This window comes from Chiloscyllium plagiosum, unplaced genomic scaffold, assembly GCF_037043375.1.
Source record: "Chiloscyllium plagiosum isolate Xiang-an unplaced genomic scaffold, Cpla_swu_hap1 HiC_scaffold_4, whole genome shotgun sequence".
NCBI lineage: Eukaryota > Metazoa > Chordata > Chondrichthyes > Orectolobiformes > Hemiscylliidae > Chiloscyllium > Chiloscyllium plagiosum.
Window position 1 is genome coordinate 70,003,082 of NW_028270142.1, and position 27,918 is coordinate 70,030,999.

The 27,918-nt window shown below is 41.4% G+C and overlaps 1 protein-coding gene across 43 annotated transcripts in view; it reads left to right on the forward strand.

The window, feature by feature from the left end:
* rims2a (regulating synaptic membrane exocytosis 2a) overlaps positions 1-27,918 on the forward strand; it is a 1,173,408-nt gene that overhangs the window by 844,313 nt on the left and 301,177 nt on the right. For 31 of the 43 annotated variants that reach the window (XM_087986315.1, XM_087986332.1, XM_087986320.1 and 28 more), the window contains 3 exons: positions 2,503-2,535; positions 7,264-7,311; positions 9,625-9,669. The exons of 6 other annotated variants lie outside the window; for them this stretch is intronic. In XM_087986315.1, the coding sequence (XP_087842441.1) occupies positions 2,503-2,535; positions 7,264-7,311; positions 9,625-9,669 (126 nt within the window). The remainder of the gene's footprint in view (positions 1-2,502; positions 2,536-7,263; positions 7,312-9,624; positions 9,670-27,918) is intronic. 6 more of the 43 variants (XM_087986313.1, XM_087986314.1, XM_087986317.1 and 3 more) reach the window with 1 other exon arrangement.

Consider the following 27,918-nt stretch of genomic DNA (forward strand, 5'->3'; position numbering starts at 1 on the left):
CCTAAACCTATGGCCTCTAGTTCTGGACTCCCCGATCCCAGGGAAAAGACTTTGTCTATTTATCCTATCCATGCCCCTCATAATTTTGTAAACCTCTATAAGGCCACCCCTCAGCCTTCGACGCTCCAGGGAAAACAGCCCCAGCCTGTTCAGCCTCTCCCTATAGTTCAGATCCTCCAATCCTAGCAACATCCTTGTAAATCTTTTCTGAACCCTTTCAAGTTTCACAACATCTTTCCAATAGGAAGGAGACCAGATTGCGTGCAATACTCGAACAGTGGCCGAACCAATGTCCTGTACAGCCGCAACATGACTTCCCAACTACTGTACTTAATACTCTGACCAATAAAGGAAAGCATACCAAACGACTTCTTCACTATCCTATCTACCTGCGACTCCACTTTCAAGGAGCTATGAACCTGCACTCCAAGGTCTCTTTGTTCAGCAACACTCCCTAGGACCTTACCATTAAGTGTATAAGTCCTACTAAGATTTGCTTTCCCAAAATGAAGCACCTCGCATTTATCTGAATTAAACTCCATCTGTCACTTCTCAGCCCATTGGCCCATCTGGTCCAGATCCTGTTGTAATCTGAGGTAACCCTCTTCGCTGTCCACTACATCTGCAATGTTGGTGTCATCTGCAAACTTACTAACTGTACCTTTTATGCTCGCATCCAAGTCATTTATGTAAATGTCAAAAAAGTAGAGGGCCCAGCACGGATCCTTGTGGCACTCCATTGGTCACAGGCCTCCAGTCTGAAAAACAACCCTCCACCACCACCCTCTGTCTTCTATCTTTGAGCCAGTTCTGTATCCAAATGGCTAGTTCTCCCTGTATTCCATGAGATCTAACCTTGCTAATCAGTCTCCCATGGGGAACCTTGTCGATCACCTTACTGAAGTCCATATAGGTCACATCTACTGCTCTGCCCTCATCAATCCTCTTTGTTACTTCAAAAAACTCAATCAAGTTTGTGAGAGAAGGTTTCCCACACAGAAAGCCATGTTGACTATCCCGAATCAGTCCTTGCCTTTCCAAATACATGTACATCCTGTCCCTCAGGATTCCCTCCAACAACTTGCCCACCACCGAGGTCAGGCTCACTGGTCTATAGTTCCCTGGCTTGTCTTTACTTCACTTCTTAAAGTATAACATATTTTATAATAGAACGAGTGTTGGTAGCTTGCAACTAATTAATTCTAGTTATTCATTAACTATTCGGATTATCTTAAAAGCCCCATAAGTCATTCAAGTTATCTGTATTTCCTTGCAATATTGCATACATGCTTTGTAATAGAATTATGGGGTTCTAGAAGAAGCAGACTTCCCAGGATGGATGCATGCAACCACAGTTCAATAATTTTATTCTTTGATTTTCTTACCAGCTTCATTTTGTGTGCTTATTAATTCAGGGAGTAGGGATCTCAAAGACCAACTGGAGCTCCAGCAAGTGTCCCAGGTTGCCACTTTTCCGGGAAGTTCTGTCTAATGTCATGCCCATTAGGCACTTAGGTAAACAGCAACAGGTCTTGCCCGGCTCCCAAAAGCTCCAACCAATTCTGTCCACTCAGACATGGGCACCTGTGCACTATAGGCAGTGCACAGAGGGGGAGGTAACTGCCAGTGATGCGCCCACCCAAGGCCTAACATAGTCGATAGGTCCCAGGCGACAGGCGAGCATAGGTGGATTGGGAGTGAGTCAACGGATGCAGGTTGTGCCAAGTGGGGGTGGTTGGGGAATCGGTCAGCAACAAGGGTTGGGGGGTGGTCATCATTCTCATTGTACTCCTCATCCCATCTTCTCAGTGTGGGACCTTTGATCAAGCTCAGAGTTTATTTGAATGAAAGACAAATAGCAGACCAGTCTAATAGGTTTCTGTTTTTTGAGTTGTCCCCTTACAATGACTTTCTCATACACAGACAGCAGAATACAAGCAGCCACAATATGAGTAATCATTGTCCCCATATAGGTCTCAGATGGAAGTGGCTCAGGAAGGCTATCCATGAACCTTTTCACCCCTAACTTTGCCAGAGCAGAGGTGGGAAGATGATGGTGTTTCCATAAGCTAACCTTACATCTGATTAAATGTCCCTACCTCCAATCAGTGAGACCTCCAAACCTAGAGATAGTAAGCACTACAGATGCTGCAAGTCAGAGTCGATACAATGTAAAGCTAGAAGAGCACAGCAGACCAGGCAGCATCAGAGGAGCAGGAAAGTCAATGTTTCAGGTCAGGAGCTTTCATCAGGACCTTCAAACCTACCTACTGCATTAAAATTCTACCTACTACATTAAAATGGAGCAAAGCTAACTGTAAGAAAGAAGTTGCTTTACACTGAAGTATTAACTTGGGGAGAAAATTTTGTATCTTCTAAGGATGGAAGCAGATCATTTTTACCCTAATATTGATCTGTGAAAGATTATTTGTTGATGTTCCTTTTTCCTTTCTGTTTTTTTTCTTTTATTTATTCCATTTTCTCCTGTTTCTTTCTTCCCAGACAATGGAGAAGAAGGAATTGAGCTTTATGAAGGTTTGTAAACAGAAATTAAGTTATTTATGTAGACAAGCCTTTGGGGGCTTCATCTGCAGAAATAAACATAACTGCAATAGATTTTCTGTGGTTTCAGTTGTCCAGAATTATGTGTAATGCAATTTTAATTTTCCTTTCTCAACTCAATAGAGCAGAGCTTGCAAATGTGATAACAGATAATAATTGTACAGATCCAATGTTTTAAAAGAAGAACTTGAAACTTTTCACAATGAATTCATTGTATGCGAATGGGCAGGAAACCATGTAGTATCAATTGCAGTATATTTATTTTGGAAAAGGAGTGTGAGGCAGAGACCATAAGTCTTTCAGAGCAAAGGCTCCACTCAGATATGTCTGTGTATACAGAGTCATAGAGATGTATGGCATGGAAACAGGCCCTGCGGTCCAACTCGTCCATGCCAACCAGATATTCCAACTCAATCTAATCCCACCTGCCAGCACCTGACCCATATCCCTCCAAACCCTTCCTATTCACATACCCATTCAGATGCCTATTAAATGTTCTAATTGTACCAGCCTCCACCACTTCCTCTAGCAGCTCATTCCATACACTTTCCCTTCTCACCCTCGAGTTCTGGACTCCTCACCCCAGGGAAAAAACTTTGTCTATTTATCCAATCCATGCCTCTCATGATTTTATAGACCTCTGTAAGGTCACCCCTCAGCCTCCGACACTCCAGGGAAAACAGCCTTAACCTGTTCAACTTCTCCCTATAGCTCAAACCCTCCAACCCTGGCAACATCCTTGTAAATCTTTTCTGAACCCTTTCAAGTTTCACAACATCTTTCTGATGGGAAGACCAGAATTGCATGCAATATTCCAACAGTGCCCTAACCAATGTCTTGTGCAGCCACAACATGACCTCCCAATTCCTGTACTCAATACTCTGACCAATAAAGAAAAGCATACCAAACGCCTTCACTATCCTATCTACCTGCGACTCTACTTACAAAGAGCTACGAACGTGCACTCCAAGAAACACACACATATGCATAAAATGTATTTTTTTCAAATATTTAATATTTGAAATGTAGAATGAATAATTTGAAGATCTCTAAGAATTCTCAGGGGTTCATACAAATTGTAAGTTAAGCTGCCATCAGTAAATTATGATTATAGTCGAGATAATGTGGTATATAAATGTATGTATGTCAATGAATTGTAATGTAATAATTCAGTCAATGGCAAGCCAAGTTATTCTCATCAGATTAAGCTTGAAATTAGATTTGTCTCTTAAAGTCGCCAGTCAATATTTATTACTGTTTAGCATTTCAAGTTCTTCATTGGCAAGCTCCCTGTGCCTGCCTCGCCTTTATAACTCAGACCTGAAGCTTGATCTCACGATAGCTTCAGTTCTACCTTTTTGGTACATTTCCTGTACCCAGTTTGGTGATCAAATCTCTGTCTCAGAAGCTGGAATTTATGGTCCCTTACCATAGAGTCATAGAGATGAACAGCACAGGAATAGACCCTTCGGTACAACTCGTCCATGCTGACCAGATATCCTAACCTAATCTAGTCCCATTTGTCAGCACTTGGCCCATATCCCTCTAAACCTTTCCTATTCATATACAAATCCAGATGCCTCCACCACTTCGTCTGGAAGCTCATTCCATGCATGCACCACCCTTTGCATGAAAAAGTTGTCCCTTAGGTCCCTTTTAAACTTTTCCCCTCTCACCCTAAACCTATGCCTTCTAGTTCTGGACTCTCCCACCCCAGGGAAAAGGCCTTTTCTATTTACCCTATCTATATCCCTCGTGATTTTATAAACCTCTATAATGTCACCCCTCAGCCTCCGATATTCCAGGGAAAACAGTCAAAACCTATTCAGCCTCTCCCTGTAGCTCAAATCCTCTAAGCCTGGCATCATCCTTGCAAATCTTCTCTGAACCCTTTGAAGTTTGACACCGTCCTTCTGATAGGAAGGAGACCAGAATTGCTCACAATATTTCAAAAGTGGCCTAACCAATGTCCTGTACAGCTGCAACATGACCTCCTAATGCCTATACTTAGTGCTCTGAGCATTAAAGGAAAGCATTTGAAATGCCTTTTTCATGTCCGTGCAACTCCACTTTCAAGGAACTATGAACCTGCACTCCAAGGTCTCTTTGTTCAGCGCACTCCCTAGGACCTTACCAGTTTCTGGTGGGTGGGGAGAGTAGTGTTATGGGAGGTTACAGGTCAAATGTCAGGGGTCCCGCTCACCTCCTTACCAAATACCCTTGGTGTTTTGAGGCTATAATCAGTTGAGGAGCTGTATCCACCTCCACTGACTGTAACCATTGGACAATGGCAGGCAGACCAGCATTCAAAGGTTTCTTTTCAGGAATGATTTCTTAGGAAAGGCAGGAAGGAAAACTGAGGTTCTTCAATCAAGAAGTTCTGTACGCCCATTGGGAGCAACCACCCAATTGCAAGATTTTGTGTCCTTGTTGATGTTTCATACTTGCCTGCTAAAACACAACTCTCTCTTCTTGACCCTGAAGAAGGTGACTGCTGCAGGACAATGTGGTCAAGGTATACCTGGAGCACTACTGGGGATGAAGTTCTGGGGTTTTGACGAGGTGACAGTGAAATAGTAGCAACATATGTTCATGTCATGTGACATGTGACTTGGAAGAAAACTTTCAAGTGGTAACTTCCCTACATTTTTGTTATGTTTTTTTTGTCTAGGAGGCTGAGTTTGTGAGTTGAGAAAGTGTTATCGAAGGGAGATTTGCTGAGTTACTGCTGTGCATCTTGTAGATGATGCACACTGTGCATTAGTGATGGAGGGAGTGAATGTTGAAGGTAGTGGTGGAGGTACCAATCAAGTAGGTTGCTTTGTCCTGGCTGTGTAGAACCTCTTGATTGTTGTTGAAACTGCGCTCTGCCAGGCAAGTTAGGAGTATTCCATCATAGTCCTGATCTGGACCTTGTGGATTGCTAATAGTCTTTGGAGAGACAGTATTTCACTGCAGAATGCAGCTGTGACCTGCTCTAACAGCCTTTATATTAACATGACTGGTCCAGTAAAGTTTCTCATTTCTTGGTGACGATGGTAATGAGAACTGTTAAAAGGTGGTAGTTAGATGTCTTATTGGAAGTGATCATTGCTTGGCATTGTGTGACCTTAATGTGACTTGCCATTCACCAGCTCAAGATGAAAATTGTCTAGACCTTACTGTATGTATGAAGGAATTAAAATGGAACTGAATCATCCCCACTTTTGATCTTATGATAGAATGGGTGAAGCTGTATAAATATGACTGCAGTTGGTGAAGTGTTTCCCCTCCTGGTTTTGCCAAAGTAAAGGAGATCACTAACTATAAATATCATAACCCTTTGTACAACTGCTATGTCTTGCTTGCATAGTATGATGTACTGTTCTTCAAATTACATTAAGGCAGTGTCAGTTGGTGCTTCGTAACTCATTTATTTCACAGTAAAGAATTAAGTCAATGTTCATCAATATTAATGTGCTCTATCAGGATTCGGTGAGGTTGTATTTGAAAATGAGCAGGTTAGCATCAGGGAAAGATATCAGAATGTTAAAATTCAGAATCCCAACTCCAGTTTTTCCTCTGTGTCTTTTACCTTAGTATCCAACCTTTAGTATACGTTGTCTGTACTGAATCATTGATTTGGATAGCGCCAAGAGAACTTGTCTCATGTTTTGGACTTGCTGTTAGTCCGAATGACTAAAGTGGAAATGCTTGCAGTTTATGGTAATGGAAATTCCAATATTAATTCCTTTAGAGCTGGGAATTCTGCCATGAAACACAGTCTCTCTAAAGACTATTAGCCATCCACAAGTCCCAGATCAGGAGTATGGTGGAATTCTGAATAGGATAATAAGGTTATGAATCAGTGCATGCTGTATATGTTTGGCAAATTAGTTATGACTGATCTATAAATTGCAGAGGGGTTGCAAATAAAATCAATCGCAGCAGTACTTGGATTCTCTCAAAGTAAAACAGATATGAACTTCGTATCAGTGGACATAACTGATAAACTTTGGTTGTCAAATCCACCAACCCTCATACACCTCTGCTGAATTAAGTTGGCTTCAATGGAAAGAAAAATTGGTAGGGATAATGGCCAACTAATTAAATATTACTTGATCTACACTGGTGAAAGATGGAAGTTCTAGTAATCGAACATGCCCTTTAGAATTTAAATTGCATTGTGGTGCTGTCTTCTGATTAATTGATTATTCCTTGGTAAATAGATATGTTTGAATATTTTTCTTATTGGAGACTTAGTAGCATTAACTTGAGTACTGAAATTTTCTATGGTATATTTCCACTAAGTTCAGCAGTATCCTCCCCACTCCCCATTTCCATCCCAGTGAAATAGACCAATTAGTTTGTAATTCCACTGGCTTTTGTGCCAGTTATGGCAGATCACAATCATTATGATCCATGACAAGAAAACATTAAAAGCCATAATTTCCCCATTGTATTCAGAAGTGGGCTTTATTCTCAAATAGTTCAAATCAGTTAATGTACATTCGCAAACCAATGTGAATCAACTTGGAAATGCTTGCTGGAATATACAACAATTCTGATATTTTATGCCCTCATGCTTACATTTTCATTTTGAATCTGGAGCTATGGAATCAGTTTTAATTCTTCAGGTTTATTTCCACCGGTCAGGTAAAATATGAACCTGTCTGAGAGGAGTTTTATAATCTAAATGTTAATTTTGTTGATATAATGCAGAAGAAGATCATGAAAATACTCTGGAACAGTGGTCAGAGGTGGAGGAAGGTCTGTCTTGACTGTGACAATATAGAATTTGTGTGCTGTGGTGTGTTGTAATGCTGTGTCTTGGCTTATGGTTTATTTATTTCCTTTTAGTTAAAGAACACACATGTTCCATATTTTGTATCAGTTATTGACGATTGTCCAGTGTGTTTTGCCACAATTATTTTTCACTCAGTCTGTGGTGAAAACAAAACACTTATGCCTATTGTACAAGCATCCTAGAGATAGTACTTTAATCGCCTTCCATCAGAGCAAATCCATACCTGAACATCATGCAATGAAGTACATATATCATGTAATGGTATTCTCTGTACATATTAGACTTTTGAAACTAACTATTTCTTACAAAGAACCTGTATCTTTCTAAAGCAATTTCATACTCAAGTACTGCTTCAGCAAAAACATTACCGACAGAATCCATCCATTCAGAAGTAAGAATTAAGAATTCTTCTTGAAAATGATTATTTTGTCAGTGTTCAACAGCCCACATCCAAATTAAAATGATTGAATTATATGCTGGGGGATAATACATAACCAAAATTGGTAAACTGATAATTAAGCTAATAGTATTAAGATTTGTTTGGGGAGAGAGAGTGTCCAGTATTTCCTGAGCCTATTTTGTACCAGTTGACCAGTTGGGGAACATATATTAGGACAATCTGATAAGAGAATCACACAAATGTAGCACTCTGGCAATAGTGGACTTTATAGAGAGCCCATTATGTCAATAATGGACACAATCGATTACTGAAATATATGGATTAGAACTTCATTAGAAAATGATCTGATTTAAAACATGATATGCTTAACCAACTAATAAAATTCTGTAAAAGCTTACAAAAACCATGCTTATTCCATTTGTGTCAAATATGATTGATCTGAATTGTCATTTCTCTCCTTCAACAATGTTTATTGTGTCAAAAAGTGCTCCTTCCTGATTTAAATCAATAACTGATATGGCCTATGCAATTATTTGTATGTGTTTTTTGTTCCTAGTGTTGTATTATTGTGCAGTTGCCATGTTCAATGCTATTTTCATCTTAATCAAAAACAGAAATTGCTGGAAAAACTCAACAGGTTTGGTAGCATCTGTAGAGAGAAATTAGAGTTAACATTTCAGGTCCAGTGACCCTTCTTCAGAATTGATGGTAGCTAGATTTTTATACAGAAAATGGGAAAGGAAGAGAATAAACAATAGGTGGGGATAGAGCCCAACTATCTTGGAAACACTTGATTTTTATGCAAAGATAAGGTGAGGGAAGGGGTTAAAGGCTAAATGATAGGTGAAGAAAGAGCCCAAAGAGAAAGAAAAACAGTTGGACAGATAAAGAAGTGGATAATGGTCAGCCTTGTAGAATGAATAGCTGCTAATGGGGACTGTTAGTGGCTGACAATGGGTTATATGTAATAGAGCAGAGCATGTGATCACAAGATCTGATGTGTGGAGCTCAGGGAAAGCATGGGGAGGATGCTTAAACCCTAAAATTGTTGAACTCGATATTGGGTTAGGGAACATATATTAGGACAAAACTATAAAGTTCCTAAATAGAAAATGAGGTGACATTCTTCCAACTTGTGCCAAGCTACTATGAAATGCTGCAGCCAGACTGAAACAGAGACTTTGGCCAAGGGATAGTGTTCTTGGAAAAAAGACCTGAAATGTCCCCATCCATCACCACCCTCCTCCACCAGGCCGAGCTCTTCCTCACTGTGAACAACTTCTGTTTTAACTTCTCTCACTTTCTTCAGGTCAAAGGGTAGTCAAGGATACCCACATGGGCTCGAGTTATGCCTGTTTGTTTTTGGGGTACACGGAGCATTCCTTGTTCCAGTCCTGTTCTGGCCCCCATTCATAATTCTTTCTCGGGTATTTTGATATCATTGGTTCTGCTTCCCTCTTTCTTCTGGAATTGGAAAAGTTTATCACTTCCAATTTCCATCCTGCTCTCACCTTCACCTGGTCCATCGTTGACTCCTCCCTTCCCTTCCTTTCTATTTCTGGGGATAGACTGGCCACCGATGTCCACTACGAGCCAATTGACTCCCACAGTTAACTTGACTATACATTTTTACACCCTGCTTCTTGTAAAGACATTAACTCTGAATTCTGTCCACAGGTGCTGCCAGACCTGTTGGATTTGTCAAGCAAATTCTATTTTTGTTTCAGAGTTCCAGCATCCGCAGTTCTTTCAGCTATTTTCATCTGTGTTGCTGTGCATTGAACAGTCTGGATGTTGCACAGCTGCAAGCACCTTTATGCTAATATGTTGTCAATGTCTATTAATTGCAATGTTTGTATTTTTTTAATGTTATAAGATGCTGTGCAGAAAACTCATTTTACACCTGATAACGGGAGGAAAGGCAAGTTCTTTGATTATTTTAGGGTCATTAAATGTGATCTTTTGGGCAAGTAAATAGTTTTGTGGCCTTATACAGTATACACATGGATGTATTTGCAAACTGTGAAAGGTTTTGCTTCCTTTTTCTCATCTCTTCCATATCTTATTGTCATTCGATGTGTTTGCTTCCATGGTCAGTTTTAACATGTTTGCTTTTAAATAATTGAGAAAGTTATCTTGCACCTTGACAACCTTGAATTCTTTGGAAAAATAGATTGTCATGTCAAAAGAAAATAAATAACCTAATTTTAGGACAGTAAAAATTCTGATAGAAATTTCAAAAGTAAACATGCAGTCTCCAATTTTAACTGTCTCATTCAGTTGGAAAACAGTCAGATGGGGAAATTAAAATATCAGCTGTTAGTTATCACCATTCATCTTGCTTACTTTCCTTTATGCTCGCAAAACCTACCCTTTTTAAGCAATTCAAGAGCAGGAAAGACTCCTATTGAAGTGTGCAGATCAGGTCACACAATTGATGAGGGCAGGGTGGTAAATATTGTACAGGACTTTATCAAGGCAATTGAAAAGGTTCCTCATGGCAGGCCGATATAAACAGAGAAGTCACATGGGATCCACAGTGAGCTGATAAGTTGGATACAGAACTGGCTTAGTCAAGAAGATTGACAGTAGCATTGGAAGGGTGTTCTTCTGATTAGAGGTCTGTAACCAGTGATGTTCCTCAGGGATTAGTGCTGAGACCTCTGTTATTTCTAATAAAAGGATTAGAGGAGAATCTAGGTAGCCTGATTAGTCAATGTGCGGATGGTTTACTGATGGGGTTGTTGCAGATAGTGAGGAAGATTGCAGAGTATAGATAGGCAGGAGATTTGGGTAGAGAAATGGCGGTTGGAGATAACCACAACAAATGTGAGGTGATCCATTTTGAAAGATCTAATGCAGGAGGAAAGTACACAGTAACTAGCAGAGTCCTTAGTGGCATCGACATACAGAGAGATTTAGGTGCACATGTCCACCCTTCCCTGAAAGTGGCAACATAAGTGGATAAGGTAGCCAAGAAGGCATATGGCATGCTTGCCTTCATCGATCACAGCATAGCGTATAAAAATTGTCAAGTCATGTTGCAACTGTATAGAACTTCAGTTATGTCATCTGTGGACTATAGTGTACAGTACTGATTAGATTACTTACAGTGTGGAAACAGGCCCTTCGGCCCAACAAGTCCACACCGACCCGCCGAAGCGTAACCCACCCATACCCCTACATTTACCCCTTTACCTAACACTACGGGCAATTTAGCATGGCCAATTCACCTGACTTGCACATCTTTGGACTGTGGGAGGAAACCGGAGCACCCGGAGGAAACCCACGCAGACACGGGGAGAACGTGCAAACTCCACACAGTCAGTCGCCTGAGGCGGGAATTGAACCCGGGTCTCTGGCGCTGCGAGGCAGCAGTGCTAACCACTGTGCCACCGTGCCGCCCACAAACTGGTCGCCATTCTACAAGAAGGAAGTGGAGGCTTTGGAGAGGGTACAGAAGCAGTTTACCAAGATGTTACCTGTAGTCCACCTTGAATAGTGAAAGCATCACTTCTTTGCCACCAGGCTAAACCAAACCAATAGAAGGATAGAAGAAACCCCGAGAAGTAAGTATATTTTTTTAAGGAGCAAAGAGTGCTCTTTTGAGCTCACAAAGAACTTCCGGGCCTTCTCAGCCAAACCTACCTAGCATCTCTTTCCCTTTTGCAGGACCTTTCCTGAAACTCATTCCACACGTGTGCCATGATACTGACAGGTAGCTCAGGAAGTCTCATTTTTTGCAGGCTATCATTTGTAGGAGTGGTCCAATGGTATTTTCCTGAGACTTGGGTACTAAAATAACCTGATTACTACAGGAGTAGGTAGCTTTGCAATCCTAAATCTGCTCAGTAATAAAACTATGTGTCTTCCTGTTTCATGATAGCTTATTTGTACTCAAGTGGGTGTCATGTTCAGTATACTTATAGCATTCTTTTACACTTCTGGTGAAGTGTTGAAGGGGTTAAATTCAGTATTGGTGATATTACATAACAGATGGTAATGTATCACCCACCAGTTTTCTGAACTTCCTCTCCATTAAGTCTTGCAAGCAAAGTTTTAGTGGGTTATGTAAGTGACCCTGCTAAAGTTATATGTAAGTGTCTCAGTATTTTTCACATTTTTCACATTTTCACCAAATGTCGAGATTAACGATCTCTGTAAAGTGTAGGGATAAATTATCACCCTCTTGGGTCCATTGGATTGCATTGTGGAAATGATAATGGAATCATGGAAGGACTCCATTCAGCCAATTGTTGCTGGTCAACAAGTGGCAGCATGGTGGTTCGCAGTGCCAGGGACCTGAGTTCAATTCCCCCCTCCGGCAACTGCCTATGTGGAGTTTGCATGTTCTCCCCATGTCTGAGTGGGTTTCCTCCAGGTGCTCCAGTTTCTTCCCACAGTCCAAAGATGTGCAGATTAGGTGCATTGGCTGTGGGAAATTACCCTATAGTATCCAGAGAAGTGCAGGCTAGGTTGTTTAGCAGGGTTATGGGGGCGGGGTGGGGGGAGGGGGGGGGGGGGGGGTGAGGGGAATGCTGTGTGGATGCTCATTGTGGACTTAATATGCCAAATGGCCTCGTACCATGCAGTATAGATTCCATATTCTAAGCCATCTAGCATAATCCATCGTTCTGGTCCCCTCGGCCTTTTTGTACTCCACATGTATAGCCAAATACATTTCAGAATGTTTTGAGGGTCTATGTTTTTAAAACTACCTATCCTGGTTTTGGATCCCACAACTAAAAGGATTTGAGTCTCCCTTTATACTACATCTCCACCACTCTATCCTATGCACTTCAAATAAGACTTTTCTTGGCCTCATCTTTTCCAAAGGAAGCAACTTTCGCCTATCCATTCTTTCATAATAGCTAAAATTCTTCAGTCCAAGCAATATCTTCATTACACTCTTGTGAACTATTCTCAGGTCCAGTCTCATCTTTCCTATGATTCGATTACCAGAACAGCATGAACGTCTTCAGCTGTGACCTAACTACTGACCTGTACAGTTCCAGTAGAACCTCACAACTCTTACATTCTGTGCTTTGTCTAAGAAAGCTAAGTTTCCATTTTGGTTTCTTGACCACTTTATCTGCTTATCCAGTCATTCTCAGGGATTTGTGGGCATGTATCCCATGGTCTAAACTTCTGTAAGCTTGACAGTACTCTACCACTTATGTACTCTCTAGCCAGGTTAGTCTTTTAGCTCTTATTTCTTCAGATTGAATTGCATTTGCAGCTGCTTCATCCACCTGTCTAGTCTATTGAAACCTTCCTGCATTCTACAGCTTCTCAACAACACAGCCAATTCTTGTATCATCTGCAAAAAATAACAATTTCCCCAGACTAAAGTCCACTTGAAGCAGCATCCCCTACACAAAAGCCTCTACACACATTTCATCAACCTTTGCTTTGTGTTACTGAGCCAAATTTTAATTTAAATTCTCATTTTTGATTCAATTTATCACTGTCTTAGCACTGTTATACAGTACTATACAGCACGCATGACTGACAGAAATCTGCTGACGTTCATTGAGACAGACAACTGACAGCCTTGCAGGATGACCATTCACACCTCTGGCTTGGTAAAGCCAGACTTTGAGGTCAACTACCTAGACATGGGCAACAACAGTCTGGCTGGCTGGCTGACAGACCAGAGGCTTGGGGTAGGTAAAATACTGCAATCTTAAGAAAGGAAAGCAGCATTGCAATCCATGATGCCACTGACTTCTCCTGTGAAAATACCCTAGCAGTAAAAGAAATCAGTGTTGAAGGACAAGTTGTTGTGCGAATGTGCAAGCTACTTTCAGCAATGATATCGCTATCATGATGTTGGAGAGTGCTTGGCAACAAACTGCACTTGCATTGTAACAATCTTCACCAGTATGACTTCAGTCAGCTTCCACTGCATCAATCTGACCTTGGGTGACTTAGTTATGTTACAGCGTAAGCTGATTCATTTGAAGAGGAGCAGTCAGCATTTCTGCGAGGAGCGGGTGTATTGAGGACTCTGTGATAGGCAGTCAGCATTACTGAGAGGAGTTAAGGTATATCTGGGTATTTCTAATCCATGATGTGTATGTCCTGCACGATGTTGGAAATTCTAGAGTCTCCTGACAGTGGCAGTGACCAGCTGCGGGAGATACCTCCAGCTGGAGCAACTCGAGCTATGTGGCAGCTGGGGTCTTTCCAGGCATTCATGAGGCTGAGCAGTTCATCAATAATATATTTCAGGATGTGGTCAGCCTGTGGCTTAAGGAATCGCAGGCAGCCTACCAGGAGACAGGCAGGTAGTGAGGCAGACAAGCCCTGTCCCCTTCCACACAGTAAGTGCATCTCGCTTGCGCAGTGTTGCACTCAGCAAGACAGTCCCTATGTAGAAGACCATGGCACTGGGGATATTTCAGGTGTTCAGGAGGGAGGAAGAAGTGTGGAAAGGCAATAGTAGGCAATTCATTGATTAGGATAGTTGACAGGCACTTCTGCAGGTGTAGACATGATTTATTGGATGATATGTTTCCTCTTGGGTGCCACGATTTAGGCTGTCATGAAACAGCTGTTTTGAATTCTGAAGTGGGAGAGTGAACAGCCAGAGGCCTTGCCCATGTCAATGATATAGGATGAAAAATAAATGAGGACTTTAGTGTGTTAAATAGGATATCAAAACAAAGGACTTGAAATGTGATAATATCTGGATTCTTCTCAGTGCCCCATTGTACTGAATATAGACATAGAAGAATAAAACAAAGAAATGTGTGACTGGAGAGATGCTACTGGAGAAAGCATTTAAACATCCTGAAGCATTTGGATTATTTCTGGGGGAGGTTACGACCTGTACAAGGTTACATCTGAATAGGATCAGGAGAAGGATCGACATCCTGATGAAGGGTCCTGACCCAGAATGCCCACCTTTTGTACTCCTCTGATGCTGTCTGACTTGCTGTGCCTTTCCAGTTCCATACTTCATTGGTTCTTTTGAGGAGGTTTGCTCATGCTGTTGGGGCAGATTTCAATTAGATTGGCAGGGGAATGAGATCCAGACCAGTAGGGGAGAGAAGCTGAAATGGAATTAGAAGTTAAAATGCGAATAAACCTAGAATGCAGAGGAAGTATTCACTAGATAAGAAAGAAGTGAGTTTAACAAGACTAAATTGAATATAATTTAATTCAAGGAGTCTGAGAAATAAGATAAACAAGCTGAGGGCACAGATAGGCACTTGGGTGCATGATATTATAAATATGATTGAGATTTGGCTGAAAGATGGGCAGTATTGGCTGCTCAAAATTCCTGGTTATAGGATATTCAATTGAAATAGAGAAAGAATAAAAAGGGGTGGGGTCATAATATTGATCGAGGCATCAATTATAGCAATGAGGGGTATAATGTCGAGTTTTACAACACATATAGAGAACCTTTGGACAATTCTGCCCTCGCCTCTCACCAAGCACCTATTCAACTCTTGTCTCCTTTTTTAATACTTGATCTGTAGACTTGTATGCTATGGTATTTCAGCTAAATACCTGTTAAATGTCCTGAGGGTTCCCACCTCTACTACCCTTTCTGACAGTGAGTTCCAGATAGCCAACATACTTTGAACACCTCAATCGGATCCCCAATACCTTAACCTTCTGTGGAAAGCAACCCCAGCGTATCTAGTCTCTTTTTATCTCTGCATAGCTGAAAGATTCCAACCCACCCTCTTTTAGTGCCATTACATCCTTCCCATAATATAACCATCAGAACTGCATACAATAGTCTAGCTGTGGCTTAACTAACATTATGTTCATCTCCATTATAACTGCCTTGTATTCAATGCCTCGACAAATAAAAGTAAGTGTCCCATATGCCGCCTTAACTTGCTTATCCACCTGTCCTGCTTTCATGGATCTAAGGGTATGCACACCCTCTGACCCTCTGTGCTTCCTCAGAGCCTATCATTCAATGCATACTCCCTCACCTTGTTTAGACCTCCTAAAATACATCACTTCACACTAATACTTCAACAAATTTGTTTTGGGTGCTTGGACCTCTTAAATGTGACCACAATTGACATGCATGGAACCTTGGAGGAAACTTAGAGCAGCAATGCATCTGAGGGGAAAGATTAGTTCTGTCAGATACTGAGGGGTCAGTTTGGCAGAGTTTCTAAAGGAGTATAAAAAGTTCAGAACGGGACCTTAAGAAGGAAATTAGGAAATCAATGATGTGTGCATAAGAAAACATTGGTAGGTCAATTAAAGAAAAGCCCAAAGAGGTATCTTAAATGTATGAAAGGCAAGAGAATAACTACGGATGAAGCAAGGCCCATTAGAAACCAAAGAGGTCATCTGTGTGTTGACCCAGAAAACATGGACAAAGTCATCAGTGAATGTTTTGTTTCAGTCTTCACAATAGAAAAGGACAACACAAGTATAGACTGTGAAATATTAGGAGAAATTAATAAAGAGAGGGAGAGAGAGGAAGTACTATCAGATTTAGTAGTCGTAAAAGTGGCAGGTCAATGAGATGTGTTCAAGCTGTTGAAGTAGACAAGCGAGGAGATATCAGGGATCCTGGCAGTAACTTTCAAATCTTCTCTGGCCATAGGTGAGGTGCCAGACATCTGGAGGACTGCTGTTGTCCCATTATTAAAAAAAGGAGGGATAGACCAAGAAATTACAGGCCAATCAGTCTAACCTTAGTTGGAAAAGAGAATATAGATTAGATTACTTACAGTGTGGAAACAGGCCCTTCGGCCCAACAAGTCCACACCGCCCCGCCGAAGCGCAACCCACCCATACCCCAACCCCTACATTTACCCCTAACCTAACACTACGGGCAATTTAGCATAGCCAATTCACCTGACCTGCACATCTTTTTTTGGATTGTGGGAGGAAACCGGAGCACCCGGAGGAAACCCACGCAGACACGGGGAGAACGTGCAAACTCCACACAGTCAGTCGCCTGAGGCGGGAATTGAACCCGGATCTCTGGCGCTGTGAGGCAGCAGTGCTAACCACCGTGCCGCCCACAATAGAATATAAAGAATTCTGAGTGTCAGAATATATCTGCACATGGGTTAATCAAGATAGTCAGCATGGACTTATTAACACCGATACATAGAAAATCGGAGCAGTACAAGCCTGAACCACCATCCAATTTAATCCCTGTTCCTACTTGTTCCCCATATCCTTTGATCCCTTTAGCCCTGAGACTATTTTTTAATATTTAACTAATTGAAAAGATTCAATGTTTTAGCCTCAACTGATTTATGTTGCAGAAAATTCCACAAGCTCATCACTCTCTGGGTGAATGATGTGGAGGTGCCATTGTTGGACTGGGGTGGACGAAGTTAAAATTCATACAACACCAGGATATAGTCCAACAGGTTTATTTGAAAGTAAAAGCTTTTAGAGTGGTGCTCCTTTATCAGATAGCTGTCACTGGGTGAATAAATTTCTCCTCATCTCCATCCTAAATAGCCTTCTCATATTCTTAGACTGTGAAAGGAAGATTGCGTTTGATAAATTTGATTGAATTTGCAAGGAGGTAACCAGGAGCATTAATGAGGGTGTGCATTTGCATGGGCTTTATGCAGGCTTTTAATAGGGTTTCTGTAGGCCATCCTGTTCAAGAAAATAAGAGCTCATGGGGTCCAAGGCAATGTGGCACTATGGCTGAGAAGTAGCAAGCAGAGGACCATGGCTGAGGAGTGTTTCTATGACTGGATGTCTGTTTCCAGTAGGATTCTGCATGACTCATGTTGGGGTGCTTGCTGCTTGTGGTGTACTTTAAATTTTTGTACTTAAATATAGCTGGTATAATCAAGAGGTTTGTGTATGACATGAAAATTGTTAGGGTGGGTAAATGGTGAAGAGGATAGCTGTAGACTGCATATGGATATATATCAATGTACTGGAGCCTCAAAAGTACTGAAGATCAGAGGGACCTTGGTGTGCACACCCACAGATATCTGAAGGTAACAGGACAAGTGGATAGGGTGGTTAAGAAGACGTATTACTTTTCTCAGCTGAGGCATATAATAGAAGAGCAAGGAGGCTATGCAGCAACTGCATATAATACCACTTAGGCCACAACTGAAATATTACATGCAGTTCTGGTCACCACATTATAGGAAATGTGTAATTACAGTAGAACAGCATGTGATTAAGTGGCTGAGAATGAGGGTAGACTTGGATTGACTGGGTTGTTTTCCTTTGAGTGGTGAATGTTGAGAGGGGACCTGATAGAGGGCATTGTCCATGGTTTGGACTCTTCAACTAGTTTATGCATAAACCCATTTTACTCAAGTAGTATACCTGTGAGACAAACAAAAGAGCCATAGTCAATTTGCAAATCAATGCAATTTTATTGACAAAATACACTACAGTTGCAAGGGAGCAAATGGGTGAATATTCTCGAAAGCACTGCTTTTCATGATAATTATTAATTATTAGTATTTGTTGAAATCCTTATCTAAACTACTGCTAGCTATCGGAACTAGGATCAGGTACTACACTTGCAGTTAAACTTAGCCAGGTTGTGTAGTTGGCTTTCTCTCACTCTCTCCCTCCCTCTCTCACTCATTCTCAGGCTCTCTCTTTCTGTCTCCCTCTTCCTCTCTCTCTTTCCCATTTCCCAAGTGGTCAGAGCTCTGCTGCTGTACCAGGTTGAATCTCCACTGATGGAATGGCCACCAGGTGTCCCTTCCCTGCTAAATGAAAACCAAAATTAGGGTGCCATAAATCAGAAACAAAAATAGAAATTGCTGGAAAAGTTCAGCAGGTCTGGCAGCATCTGTGGAGAGAAATCAGAATTAACATTTCAACCTGAAACATGAACTCTGATTTCTCTCCACAGATGCTGCCAGACCTGCTGAGCTTTTCCAACAATTTCTATTTTTATCCCTTCCCTGCTGCATCTTTCCAGTATGTTTTCTGGCCCTCAACCAATTGATCTTCCAAGTCATGGTCATGGCATCCAATGGGATCCCATGTATGGAAGATGTTGGGGTTGCCGTCAGCTTCCATTCCCTGCAGTTTCAAGGTCACATTCCCCCTCTCTATACATGGTCATGACAGGAACCCAGGACTGCTGGGTTTCTGTAGTTCAATACATAAGCTAGTCCTGTTTTCTATGGTAAGTCTGGGCTTGTCCTTGCCTCCCTTTGTCCAGTGTGGATCCTTTGTGCTTGACCTGTCCTAAAAGTCCCATCAGGCCTGGCTGCACAAAGTTTTCCCATTCTGGTTTTGGGCCTAGCTTTTCTGGTCCTGGGCTATCCGGCCACGAGGGACATTGATAGGATTTGGAGGAAGGCACTTTTACCACTCTGAGTATGGGGTCAAAAGCCAGGGGGCACAGATTTAAGGTAAAGGGTGGAAGGATAAGAGGGGTGTTGAAGAGAAATTCTACTCAGAGGATGGTGGAAGTCTGAAAGGATGGTGGCACTCTGGAACTCACTGCCTGAAAGTAATATTTAGGTACTCATTTGTGTTATCATAGCCTCCAGGACTATGGGCCAGAGCTGGAAATTGGAATTAGTGTCAACAGATTTTTATTGAAGGTCAGATACGATGGGTCAAATGGTATTCTTTTATGCTGGCAACATTTATGGGTGAGGTGCTTCTCAAGGTTAGCGCATGTGCAGTTGAGTTGCCACTATAGAAAGGATCTTCCCGTTCAGCAAGTTTATAGCTGTTCTATTCTTGTCTATTGCTCTGCTTAAGGCCATTTTGCACTGTCTCACAACATACTGATTTTGTCTCTAAGCTATCCTATAGTATACAAGTCAGTCTGTATCTGAGCTGATAGCATTGAATGTGAGTTTGTGTGATGGTGTTTCTGTATTTTTACGATGTTCTTGCTCAACTACCAATTCCTCCATTGTCACTGCCAGCTACGTGGCAATTCTTGAGCATCCGAAAGAAAATGCCAAAATGATAAGGTTGTTGTGAGGGGGAAGCATTATGAAGCAGGAGGTCCTTGCTTAGATGGTTTACAGGTTTGTAAGTCAGAAGAGATTGTGGGATGAGGGGAAAAGTGGGTATGAGAAAAAAGGTAAGGTATGAACCTATTGATTTCTTCACAGTTGAAACCAGACATGGCCATTCCACAGTGAAGACTATTTTCTCCATTGAGGTAAGGACATAACCACATGCCTGCCCTCACTGTTCAGATGTTGTCTTTGGTGTATCCAATCTTGTCTTTTAACAAGTTGAGGCTTGTCAGTGCGTTAGGTGCTTATGCTTGGTTGATATATGAATGTCATAGTTTCTATACTGCCAGCCATAAATTATAAGATATGGGTATGAAGCAATGAGCAATGCTGGTTATTTTGTGTGAAATGAAGCTAGGAATGACAGTTGTGTGTCCTGGTTGAAAAGGATTGTCGGTAGGTGAGTGAAGGGTTGCCAGTGAACTGGGGAGTTGTTCATTTATCAGGAGATGACGCATGAAGATGCATTCCTTAACTTAATCATACAGGCAAGGCCATCAGATGGGCTACATTGTCTTCATCAGCATTAAAGGCTAGCTGCTCACTTTCAATCAAGCTGTTCGGATGTGTCATCTGGAGTAAGTGAGACTTAAATCTGGCCTTCTGGCTTAGATTCTGGAGTAGTGGTGCTAGAAGAGCACAGCAGTTCAGGCAGCATCCAAGGAGCAGCGAAATCGACGTTTCAGGCAAAAGCCCTTCATCAGGAATAAAGGCAGAGAGCCTGAAGCGTGGAGAGATAAGCTAGAGGAGGGTGGGGGTGGGGAGAAAGTAGCATAGAGTACAATAGGTGAGTGGGGGAGGGGATGAAGGTGATAGGTCAGGGAAGAGAGGGTGGAGTGGATAGGTGGAAAAGGAGATAGGCAGTTTCCACCTGTCCACTTCACCCTCTCCTCCCTGACCTATTACCTTCATCCCCTCCCCCACTCACCTATTGAACTCTATGATACTTTCTCCCCACCCCCACCCTCCTCTAGCTTATCTCTCCACACTTCAGGCTCTCTGCCTTTATTCTGATGAAGGGCTTTTGCCCGAAACGTCGATTTCGCTGCTCCTTGGATGCTGCCTGAACTGCTGTGCTCTTCCAGCACCACTAATCCAGATCCTGGTTTCCAGCATCTGCAGTCATTGTTTTTACCTCTCCTGGCTTAGAGACCACTACCACTGTGCCACAAGAATCCTGGAAAGAGAATACATACAAAATAACTTATAAACGCATATAGATATTAGAAAATCGTGTATCTTGGGATACATCAAAGGGTTTCGCTGACAACTAATTAATGGTGAAAGCCACAGCAACATAAAATGTTACCAGGCAAATCACAATGCAAAGCAGCCATTTGTGTATGGTATGATTTCACAAGAACAAGGGAAGAAAGTGACCAATTAATCTATTTAGCTCCATGAAAACTTTCTTCTTTTAAAAACAGCCTGAGTAGTACCACTTTTGTTATCCAATCATCAATAAACTGAAAGAAGTCCTTGAAACTTGACAAGCCACTTCATCTCATTTGTTAGGCAGTCTATGGGATGTAAACAATGTACTTGGCTTACTATCACATTCCTGATGGCTTTTATTTATCCTGGAGAGAGAGAGAGCAGACAGCAGGAAAAGACCGATTGTTGTCTAATTGTTTGAAAGGGAGTTTCAAATGATTATTTTTAGTTGCATGTTTCCATTGAAGATCAGCAGCTTTTGTGGAGAAGCAAAATATGCCAAGTTAAATAATGAGACTACGACTTCCATCAAAAGTATAAATAGTAAACTGTGGAACATAAGTCAAGAAGCTGCTTTCATTGTTCAAGGTTTCAATTTAAAAACTAGTAACTCATCTTGCATCTGTTTAACTGCAAGTTTCAGCCAATTTGTTTTATTGGTGTAGAATGAGTAGAGTTAATGGGAGAATAATACCTTTAATTGGTAGCAAATTAAATGCAATGTAATTTTAAAATATTATGTTTGTTCTGAATATACCCAGCAGAGGGAGTAAAGCAACCTGAGTTGGATAAGTGTTGAGAATACTCACATAATTTTTGATTGTTTCGCTTTACTATGAGAACACTATCACCATAATATCGGAATAATAATTGCTATTAAAATTGATCTCCTTAGTGAGTGTATTGACTGGATAATACATTTTACTTTCATTTCCTTAAAGAACTCCTACCTTAGTACCATGGAGTTATCTTTTCACTCATTGGGTTGGTTAGCATTGCACTTCATAGTTTAACATATTACGTGATTGTTATAATATAGAAGTAGGCTTTCCATTTATTTGGACCAGTTCCAGTCTGGCAACCATGTAATGAAAGGCTGAACAGCATTCCTTTTTGCCAGGTTCTGATCTTCCAATCCGAAATGTCCTTACACACACTACATGAATTTCATTCTATTACTGAGGTCAATTTAAATCCTGGTCACACTCAATAATTGTAAAAATCTACCTGGTTAACTGATGTCCTTGAGGATGGAAAGCTGCTGACCTCACCTGGTCTGGTCTGCATGTCACTCCAGACCCACAGGAATGTGATTTACTTTTGGCTGTGCTCTGAAATGTCCGAGCAAATCACTTAGTTATATCAACTGTTACAAATTATCAAAAAATAAATGAAATTGGATGGATTACCTGGCATTGACCCTGCAAAGTCTTCCTTACCAACATCTGGGGGCTAGTGTCAAAATTGGGAGAGCTGTGTCACAGACTTGTCAAGCAACAGCCTGACATAGTCATGCTCGCAGAATTGTATCTTACAGACAATGTCCCAGGTACAGTCATCACCATCCCTGGCAGAGCAGATGAGCTGAAAGGCCTGTTCATGTCTCTATGTTCCTAAAAGCAAAGTCTATATGGGTTGCTTTTATAAAGAAATATTTTATATCACTTTTTTTCCAATGGACTTTTACGTTTTCTTTTGGTTTTGTTTATTTACCTGAATGTTTGGGCAGAATGAACATAGCCAATATAGTTGCAGAACTTCTAATATGTAAACAGTACTTTTATTATTCTTTCCTGCGATGTGAACATTGCTGGCATGTTCAGCACTTGTGCTCCATCCATAATAGATGACAATGAACTATCTCCTTCACTGCAGTCTCTCTGGTGTAGGTAAAGCCTCAGTACTGTTTGGGAGGGAGTTCCCAATTTTTGAATTACCAACAGTGAAGGAATGACAATTTATTTCTAAGTCAGAATGGTGAGAGGAGAATTGCACTTGGACGTGTCTACCATGTATCAACTGCCATAGCCTTATGAAGTGATAGGACTAATGAGGTCAAAAAGTGCTGTAGAAAAAGTTTGAGTGAGTTACCGCAGTGCATCTTTTAGATACTACATACCACTGCCAATACTGGAAATAAGACTGGAAGACCATAAGACATAGGAGCAGAATTTAGGTCATTCAGCCCATTGAGTCTGCTCTGTTATTCGATCATGTTGATATATTTCTCAACCCAATTCTCCCGCTTTCTCCCCGTAATCCATGATCCCCTTGATACAGAAGAACCTATCTATCTCAGTCTTAAATATACTCAATGACCCGGCCTCCACAGCCCCCTGTGGCAATGAATTCCACAGACTTACCACCCTCTGGCTGAAGAAGTTTCTCCTTATCTCCGTTCTAAAAGGTCTTCCCTTTACTCTAAGGCTGTGCCCTCGAGCCCTAGTCTCTCCAACTAATGGAAACATTTTCCCAACATCTAGGCTGTCCAGGCCATTCAGCATACTGCAAGTTTCAATTATATTCCCCCCTTATCCTTCTAAATTCCATCAAGTATAGATACAGAGTCCTCAAACGTTCCTCATATGTTAAGCTTTTCATTCCTGTGTCCATTCTCATTAACCTCCTCTTAACACGCTCCAAGGCCAGTACATCCATCTTGAGACGTGGGGTGCAAAACTGTGCACAATACTCCAAATGTGGTCTGACCAGAATATCAAATACATCCCTGGTCTTTTATTCAAGTCATCTCAAAATAAATGCCAACATTGCATTTGCCTTCCTAACTACTGACTCAACCTGCAAGTTTACCTTGAGAGAATCCTGGACCAGAACTCCCAAGTCTCTTTGCACTTCAGACTTCTGAATTTTCTTCCCATTAGAAAATAGTCCATGTCTCTATTCTTCTTATGAAAATGCATGACCTCACACTTTCCCACATTGTACTCCATCTGCCACTACTTTGCACAATCTCTTAACCTGTCCAAATCCTCCCTGCCTCCTCAGTGCTACCTGACCCTCCACCTATCTTCTGCAGACTTAGCCAGAATGCCCTCAGTTCCTTCATCCAGATCATTAATGTTTAAAGTGAAAAATTGTGGTTCCAACACTGAGCCTTGTGGAACATTACTTGTTACCAGCTGCCATTCTGAGAAGGACCCTTTCATCCCCACTCTCTGCTTTCTGCCAGACAGCCAGGTTTTATCCATTCTAGCACCTTGCATCTAACACCATGATGTCTTATCTTACTTAGTAGCCTCCTGTGTGGTGCCTTGTCAAAGGCCTTCTTGAAGTCCAGATAGATAACATCCATTGGCTCTCCCTGGTCTGACCTGTTCGATAGTTTCTCAAAGAATTCTAACAGATTTGTCAGGCATGACCTCACCTGATGAAGCCATGCTGACCTGGCCCTATTTTACCATACAATTTCAAGTATTCAGAGATCTCATTCTTCACAATGTATTCCAGGATCTTACCCATAACCAAAATTAGGCTAATTGGTATAATTTTCTGGTGTTTTGCCTTACTCCCTTTTTAAAAAGGGGTGTAACGTCAGCGATTTTCCTGGGACGTTTCCTGATTCTAGTGATTCCTGAAGGATCACCACTAACGCATCCATTGTCTCTTTAGCTATCTTGCTTAGAACTTTGGGGTACAGTCAATTTCGTCTAGGTGATTTATCCACCTTCAGGTCATTCATTTTTTTCATATTGTGAGGAAAGATTAGTTACTTGCTACATAATTCCCAGTTTCTTGCCTTACTTTGCAGCTGCAGTATTTATATGATGAACTGTAATGCCCAAGATATTAATGGTAGGGAATTCTGTGATGGTAAAGTCACTAAATGTCAAGAGGAAATCATTAGAATTTTTCTTGTTGGAGATGGTTATTGCCTAGTACTTGTGTGGCATGAAAGTTACTTTCCAGATGTCACCCCAAGCCTGGATGGAAGTAAAGACTGCTTCAGTATCAGAGGAGTCACAAGTGGTGATGAATATTGTGTAAGTAAGCAGCAAACATCTCACTTCTAATCTTAGGATACATGGAAGGACATTGATGAAACAGCTGAAAATTGTTAAATGTCGAACACTACCTAATTCTGCACGTGTCATAGAGATGTACAGTTTGGAAACAGACCCTTCAGTCCAACCTGTCCATGCCGACCAGATATCCCAACCCAATCTAGTCCCACCTGCCCATATCCCTCCAAACCCTTCCTATTCATATACCCATCCAAATGCCTCTTAAATGTTGCAATTGTACAAGCCTTCACCACATTCTCTGGCAGCTAATTCCATCCACATACCATCTTCTGCGTGAAAAAGTTGCTCCTTGGGTTTCCCCTCTCATCCTAAACCTACGCCCTCTAGTTCTGGACTCCCCGACCCCAGGGAAAAGACTTAGTCTATTTATCCTATCCATTCCCCTCATAATTTTGTAAACCTCTATAAGGTCACCCCTTAGCCTCCGACGCTCCAGGGAAAACAATCCCAGCCTGTTCAGCCTCTCCGTATAGCTCAAATCCTCCAACCCTGGCAACATCCTTGTAAATCCTTTCTGAACCCTTTCAAGTTTCACAACATCTTTCCGATAGGAAGGAGACCAGAATTGCACGCAATATTCCAACAGTGGCCTAACCATTGTACTGTACAGCCACAACATGACCTCCCAACTCCTGTACTCAATACTCTGACCAGTAAAGGAAAGCATACCAAATGCCTACTTCACTATCCTATCTACCTGTGACTCCACTTTCAAGGAGCTATGAACCTGCACTCCAAGGTCTCTTTGTTCAGCAACACTCCCTAGGACCTTGCCATTAAGTGTATAAGTCCTGCTAAGATTTGCTTTCCCAAAATGCAGCACCTCCGCTTTTATCCGAATTAAACTCCATCTGCCACTTCTCAGCCCATTGGCCCATCTGGTCCAGATCCTGTTGTAATCTGAGGTAACCCTCTTCGCTGTCCACTACACCTCATTTTAAAAGCTGTGGAAGTTGAACAAACACGTTTCTGTTCTGAAATTTGTCTTTTTTTTTAAAAAAAGTTCTAATTACAATGTTCAGGGATGTCATTACACTCTTCTGGAGCAGGTGGGGCATGACCCCAGGCTCCTGGCTTAGAAATAGGGCCACTACAACTGCGCCACAAGAGCCCTCAGTTTTCTCATTTTCTTCTATCCAGAAACATTCTCACACACAACTGAACAGTTTTATTTTCCCATCACCAAATCACCTGTGGTATTTTTACATCTACTAACCACTAGCAGTAAATCCCCTGTGTTTTCTGATTGATTAATTTACATACAAAGCTCATTAAAGACGATGCAGACTGCGAAAAGTGAGGGTGAGGTAGGGAAAGGGGAGGGGGCCTGTAATTGTTCTTCACACCGTTCGATAATTTGCTGCAGTTGAGGTGCAATATTATAGTTAGAAAGATGGATAAGTCAGTTGGTGCATTAACAAAGCCTTGATTGACCCCAGTTTTCACTATGACAGAATTTGTGATTGTTCTTTTGCTGAGGATCACATTCTTGCATGTCAAAATGCAGTAGAGAAGAAAGGTGGTGTATCAGATTTCTGAGCACAGCCAAATTTAACAATACCATATAAGGCTGCACAATTGTTTCAACAGTTCCTTGGAGCAAGATCCCCAAATCATTCTGATTCTGAACAGGACACTCTAAAATCAATATACTCCCAGTTGAGGAGGAAGGAATGAGCTTCCCTTCTTTATTCATCTTTCCCCTCATCTCGGTTGGTTGCAACAATGTTCACTTAAAACTGAGATCCTTTCTGTCATAGATACCTATCCCAGTTCTAATGTATTTTTGTTTCAAAAGGAGAAATTTTAACCAAACTTCCTTGGCTTAGAGAAAGAGTGAGTTTACTATTTATTAAAATGTAAGGAAAAGTAATAAAGAGTAAAGTTTGCACACAGCTCAGATATAAGAAGTGAAAAAACACAACAGTTAAAACACCAATGTGTGAATCAGTCCTTGGCTTGTCCATGGGAGTGAATGATAAGATATTGTGGCTGTTAACTGATATTGGGGTGGCCCAGTGGTTAGCACTGCTGCCTCACAGCACCAGGGACCCAGGTTCAATTCCAGCCTTGATTGATTGTCTGTGTGGAGTTGCACATTCTCCCCGTGACTGCATGGGTTTGCTCTGGTTTCTTCCCACAGTCCAAAGATGTGCAGGTTAGGTGAATTGGCCATGCAATAATGTTAGGTGTATTAGTCAGGGGGGAATGGGTTTCTCTTCGGAGGTTTGTTGTGAACTTGTTGGGCTGAAGGGCCTGTTTCCACACTGTAGGGAATGAAACAAAAACTGTGGGGGTTCTTTTAACACTGACTTCAGCATTTAGGCACTTTACTTGGAGATTCTTAGTTCTTAATTAGATGAAGAGGATTGACCTGTTTCCTTTTTGATGGAAGTTTGGTTGATTTATAATTTGCTTCTAGCAATCAGTGAGAGAGAGAGTAAATTATTTTGCCTTAAAGTGCAAGGAGCCTCACGGATGGCCTTGCAGCTCACATCAGCCCAAGAGAATGAGAATATCAGATGAGCACACTGAGAACAAGGGTGCAGTTAGTACTTCATCACCTTTTTTTGTATATTCTTGGAAGGGGAAAACACAAATAGATCTTTCAGTCAGAACTGTTTTCTTTTGTCTCACATTATGTCTGGAGTTTGGAATATAACTCTCAGAAGATGGTTTCTGTTGAGGTTGTAATTGGCCTCCATTATCTCTGCAATCACAATTCATTTTTACATTGCAGGTCTTCTTTTGAAGTGTGTATCTGAAGTTTCTTGACACCCTCCATGTACAACATTTCATGATCTCTCACAGGACTAAGTACAATCAACTCAGGAATTTTCCAAGTGTCACTGAATTACCTTGTCAAAATTTAGATTCCCTGACACTTCTGGCTTGTATGCCCTTTACTTTTCATTTGTTAAATGAAAACTCAGCCTT